This window comes from Solanum stenotomum, chromosome 1 (assembly GCF_019186545.1).
Source record: "Solanum stenotomum isolate F172 chromosome 1, ASM1918654v1, whole genome shotgun sequence".
Taxonomy (NCBI): Eukaryota; Viridiplantae; Streptophyta; class Magnoliopsida; order Solanales; family Solanaceae; genus Solanum; species Solanum stenotomum.
This window is the reverse complement of record NC_064282.1, coordinates 5,297,156-5,303,155: the sequence shown is the minus strand read 5'-3', so window position 1 is coordinate 5,303,155 and position 6,000 is coordinate 5,297,156. Positions and strand designations below refer to the sequence as shown.

At 30.6% G+C, this 6,000-nt stretch overlaps 3 protein-coding genes across 3 annotated transcripts; 1 reads left to right on the top strand and 2 right to left on the bottom strand.

Moving 5' to 3' along the window:
* On the top strand, positions 1-762 carry LOC125876637 (agamous-like MADS-box protein AGL62). Its single transcript, XM_049557860.1, has one exon. The coding sequence runs from the start codon at positions 90-92 to the stop codon at positions 729-731; it is 642 nt and encodes a 213-aa protein (XP_049413817.1). The 5' UTR covers positions 1-89; the 3' UTR covers positions 732-762.
* A 617-nt stretch (positions 763-1,379) lies between these two features.
* On the bottom strand, positions 1,380-2,045 carry LOC125849638 (agamous-like MADS-box protein AGL62). Its single transcript, XM_049529678.1, has one exon. It carries the CDS (start codon positions 2,043-2,045, stop codon positions 1,380-1,382), a length of 666 nt encoding a protein of 221 aa, XP_049385635.1.
* Positions 2,046-4,287: 2,242 nt separating this feature from the next.
* LOC125851480 (agamous-like MADS-box protein AGL62) lies at positions 4,288-4,920 on the bottom strand. The gene has a single exon (XM_049531270.1). It carries the CDS (start codon positions 4,918-4,920, stop codon positions 4,288-4,290), a length of 633 nt encoding a protein of 210 aa, XP_049387227.1.
* Between the last annotated feature and the right edge of the window lie 1,080 nt (positions 4,921-6,000).

The window sequence follows — 6,000 nt, the reverse complement described above, 5'->3', positions numbered from 1 at the left end:
TAAAACCCCTATAAATTATACATTAACAATCCCCAATTTTACTAACCAATAAAAAACAAATTCATCTTCTCTTCTCTCCCAACGTCACCATGACCACCATTAACGCCGTCAAGAAAACTCAAGGACGGAGGAAAATTGCAATCAAACCAATAGACAATCAAAACAGTAGGCACGTTACTTTTTCTAAACGCCGTTTAGGACTTTTCAAAAAAGCAAGTGAACTTTGCATCTTAAGCGGTGCAGAAATTGTTATACTTGTTCAGTCTTTAAAACGACAGCGTCTTTTCACATTCGGTCATCCTAGCCCCGACGCCGTCATCGACCGTTACCTCACCGGAAAATCATCAACATCCGGCGACGGTGATCAATTCAACTTGCAACAGAATAATCAGTATTATTCTCAAATTTGTAGAGATCTGGAATTAGAGAAGAAGAAGAAGGAGAATATTGAAGAATCGAAGATGGTGAATAATGGGGGATTTTGGTGGAATGAACCGATTGATGATATGGGAATTGAAGGACTTGAAGAATTTATGAGTGCATTGGAAGAATTGAAGAAGAAAGTAACAATGAGAGCTGATGAATTGAGTATGATAAATGGGTCTTCTTCGAATTCGACGATGAAAATAGCAAGATTTGGGGCAGAAGATCAATATTTGAATGAGGCAATCGATTATTGTTCTTCCATTGTTCCTTTTGATTTCAATCAAACAGGAGATGGACAGTTCTGAAGCAATTAGCACTAATACTAAACCATGATTTAACTAAACAAGTAGCAGCATTTTTTTGCTGTTGCCTTCTTTTTTTGATTTATGAAAACGTTGAAAATGCCCTTGAACTAGTTTTATTTGGTTTACTTAAGTTTGTTAGTCTCTCTTTTATTCGCAGTGGTGCAGTAGATGAACTGCTCTTGATCCGAGTTCCTAATCTAGATGAGAAAAACCCCTAGAAAGAAAGAGTGTTCTATTATTATTTTTTACTACAAAGGAAATATGTGAGTTTAATTTACACTTAATTTATTCATTCGGATTTAATACCATTATAATATATAGTAGATGAAAGAAATGCAAAAAATATTGACAATTAATAATAATAAAAAATCTTATATTGATTCATAAGGGCAATCATTTGTTGTTGCTTTTATAGGCAACAAATACACAAATTGAGAAGTTGAAAAACTCATAGCAAAGGCCAGGTAGTGAGATACTTGTTGGCTTTTAATTAATCAAAAGAAATAGGATCATCATATAACAGGTTGCGATATGACGGTAAGTATACTTCCCCACCCATTTTTAATCGGGACGTGGATTACCATAAGTAGCTCTTTACTTGAGGTTGAGCTTTCCAACGGAAATTTGAATTAATCAGAAACATTGAAATTAAAAAAATGCGGCTGAATCAAAACCAAGGTTATGGTTATGAGGATTATTTGAAGCAACCATGTTTCTAGGTGGCTTGATATCATAATTGTCAAAAATCCCATTACCATTAACACCAAAAAAAGAAGGATTAGCAGTCTCATTAACCATAAACTTGTTTGCTTGATTAGTCACATTTTTTTTCAAAACCTCCATTGAATCCTTTAATTGTTCAAGTTCTTGCAAATCAAGTTGACTTATAGGAGCTTCCCACCAATATTGGCTTTGACTTGTTTTCCTCATTTGATCAAGTGATTCTCCTCTTTTCTTCTCAATTTCAACCTCACCAAGAATTTGAGTAAGTTGTAAATTGAGCCCACGAACACTAGCATTTCGATGAGCCTCAACAAGTTGAACTGAATTATTCGCGATTGGATTATTATTAGAATTATTTCTCGTGAGGAATCTATCAATAATGGACTCAACATTAGGGTGACCAAAAGAAAAAACTTTTCTCGCTGGAGAAAAAACTATGATGGCTATTTCAACACCACATAGTGTGCATAGTTCACTGGCTTTTTTGAAAAGACCAGAACGACGTTTTGAGAAGGTAACTTGGAGGTGATTCTTGACCTCTATCTTGGCAATTTTAATCTTTTGACGACCCATGCTTGGTTTTTTTGCCATGGCTGAAACTTTATATAAATTAAAGATAATATTTTCTTGTGGTTTTTAGTTCACATTGAGGGTGAAAAGTTGGATTATATAAAGGTACTTATATACTACACTCTCAAACTTGATGTATGTTTTTACAATTATTTCTATGTAATGTGTTGATTTGGGAGTTAGAAAATCTTATCCTATTAATGAATAAATAATACGATTACTCAATGCACCTTAGTTGGCATTATAAAAACAATAAGACATATTATTGTTATTATTACTTGTGAAAGTCAACATTTTCTTTTTCTTTCTGATAAATTCCTTAATAAATGGAGTAATGAGTTTATTGTTAATTTGTTACAATTGTCAACCCTTCTATCAATTAATTTATTTTTTTTATTAAGAGAGAATAATTATTTTTTAAAATAAATGATGGCGAGTCATGAGAAAGGAGAAATATATTCCAATATTTGATACTAATTTTTTATTTTTGAGTTGTAACATATAATTAAAGACAATCATGTTTTGCATTTTATTTTTGAGTTGTAACCTCATTAAGGAGAAACCAATTATGATAATAGTTGGATAATAATTAATAGTGTCTTAGCTTGGGAAATCAGGTGGTAATAAGTTAAAATATTGATGAGTTATGAATCATAAAAGTTAAATAACATATATAGATTATAAGATAAGAAAATATCAAAATAAAATGTGTCGGAATATGGGAATTTTCTTGAAATAAATTGGTGTAGTTGAATCATACAGTTACAAATAATAAAGTAACATAAAAATAAAATAAAATTAAGGAAAATATGACATATTTCTTAAGATGGATGGTTCTATCATACAGTGTATATTCACTATCATTAAGAGGAACAAATTAATATGCAAAGTAATATATTGTGAGAAAAAATGAGATGATATTATAAAATGTAAAGCTCTGAAGAATGAATGAGGTTTTTTAAAACGTATTTTTTAAATTTTCTTAATGATTTTATGCTAATTTTAATTAAAAATTATAGATGTCAACTCTAGCTTGAATACATCCTAATCAAAACTTAAACTTAGATTCCAAGACAGACAATCATATAGTGCGATTTTTTTGGTATATTATCTCTTCTGTAGCTATTGCAAAGTTTAATTTACACACCTTGATTTTTATAGGTTAATTTCTTGATAAAAATTAATAGATATATGATAAAATTGGTAACTAACTTATCGTCAAAATTCATTGCTAGTGTAAGAAAATCTTCACATAATCGGTGTATATAACTTAAATTCCTCAAATATGGATATCTCGTCCTTCCCCAAACAGTTCATATTTATTTTAGTACTTACACTTTACTTTTAGATTTTAATTTAAAAACATCGATATAGTTTTACATTGTTGAGTTAATCATATTCTTTTTTCCGTTGAATATGTAATTTGCCTCATTTTCAATATTACAAATCCAAATTTTATGGAGGAAATGACGATTTTTCATCTATTGAGTGACCAATAATATAAAAATGTATTTACAAACGTTTAAGTATAGACTAAGCTTTTAAATTTCATATATATATAGTCAAAATGATCTGTATGTAGTTCAGTTATGCATAAAAGTAATACGATCTTTAATTTACACATATTTTAGGTTGATCAGCAGGTAACAAACAAATAATAAGTGAATGTTCGTTGTTCATCAAACTAAGGTTTAGGGGGGATTTGCTAGTAATAATAAACTATGAGGTTCAATTTAATCTCTTTTGTCAAAAATTAAACTGTGCAAAATGAGGTAAAAAGATATTTTTCTTTATCATATAAAACTATTCGGATGATTTTGTCATAAGAGAACATTATAGTTTTAAAGGGGTTTAAAATCATGTTAAGGTCACAAATTTGTCTTAATTATGATATTCTAATATTTTAATCTTGACTTCGTCACTGAACTCACTGAAGATGTTTTCACCCAAATAAGTTTTTTTCAAACACAACTACTTTGAAGGTTTGACAAAGGTAACATTAATTCTCATTGAAATCATTGTAAACTTCTTTGTTCATTATTCACTTTGGATTGATAAAAAAACCCCAAACGACAACAATACCCTAAATTAATAAGCATATTGTCTATACGTTTGGTCGTACAAATTGCATAGTATCATAAACAGAAATTTAAGACATTACTCGAATATATTATAAGACAAATAAACTATTAATTTAAAATCTCGATCGATATGATCAACGTCTTGACCTAAAATTGTAACCTTTCTTGATTTATAACGTAACTCATGGAAAACTTGTATGCCCATTGGTAGCCATAGAAAGTCCAAGCCCCTTGATATTTTTGACATCTCCATTAGAAGAAGAAGATCCTCCAAGAAAAAATGTAGGTGTATTTGAAGCCTCAAAAATTATTTTCTGCATTTGTTTGGTAACATTTTTCTTGAGTTCTTCCATTCCCAATTTCAATTGTTCCAATTCACCATGTTCAAGTTCATTCAATGGACCTTCCCACCAATTCTTTCCAATTTTAGCCTTGTGAATTTTCTCGATTTCAACTTCGCGTTTTTTCTCAAACTCCAATTGATTGAGAATCTCCGTGAGTTGTGCGTTCAATTCGCGTACATTCGCGTTTCTATGAGCTTCAACAAGTTGACAAGTGGTAGAAGAAGAACTAGTAGGGTTACGAGTAAGGAAGCGATTGACGATAGAGTCAACATTAGGATGACCAAAAGAGAAGACTTTATGACCTGGTGAAAAAACAACAATCGCTATTTCAACACCACAAAGGGTACAAAGTTCACTAGCTTTTTTGAAAAGACCAGAACGGCGTTTTGAGAAGGTAACAAGAAGGTTGCTTTCTTTTGACATTTTGGTCATTTGGATCTTTTGCCTACCTTTACTCATTTTTTTTGCCATGGCTCTAGCTAAAAGAACAAAACGTAATTTCTTACTCATTTGTGTGGAAGAGAAACTTATATATATAATGTTTATTTGTTTTGTCCAATTTAGGATAAATTGTTGAAGAATAAATTCATGGATTTTTTTACATATGTGGTTTTTGTTTCCATTTGAGTCCGTGATTTGAGTTCACAATTTGGGAAACAAAAAATTCATGCCTCTTTTTCAATGTGCTTAGCTATTCATGTACATGTCAAAATTCACTGAATATCTACCATTTTGAACATGAAAAAAATGGAGGGTTCCAAACTTTATTTTATTTTTGATAAAAATATAATTAGCTTACTATGTTTGTTGAGAGTGGCTTAGTACAAGCTAAGGCTATCAAGTGATTATTCTCTGAATTTCAACTAGCAATTATTGTGGTGAAAAAAAAAAGGATTTGTGAATATAACTTCTGCCGTTCATTTTCGGTGTCACACTGCACCCTGTGTCCACACGATGTGGGTGTGTGATCTGTACCGGATATGATCAATTGATTTTGGTTACTTCGATCGAAATTGATAGAGAAATTTCGGACAAATACAGTGATTTGCGTAATCAAAACAAAAGTTAAGGTGACATTGAAGAAAATGAAATACATTGTATATATAAATTTCTATGTCAGTCTTTTTCCGTGTATCTCCTTTGCGAAATCTCGTTTTGATCAATATTCTCTTAGAATACCTAGTAATTTTTCACATAATGTCTCGACATTTCAATATATAACTCTATTTTTAAATATTTAAATTATTATTTACTGAATCTCTACATTCATATCCATACCACCAAATTATAAAATTATCGTGAAAGGAATTCGACATCTGAATCTGCACTCGGATCGAACACTCGCATCCTAGTCAGACCAACTTAGGTTTCAAATACTAACCAGTAACTATTAAAGGATAAATGTTGCTCCCCTCAAACTATAGCTAGCACTACACCAAAAAATTATGTTACAAAAGATAATTATGTGCTTTTGGTACAATTAAAAATGTTGACCAAATTTCTTTTTAAATATTTTTAGTCCCTTTTACAAGAACTTTGTTTATTTATTCT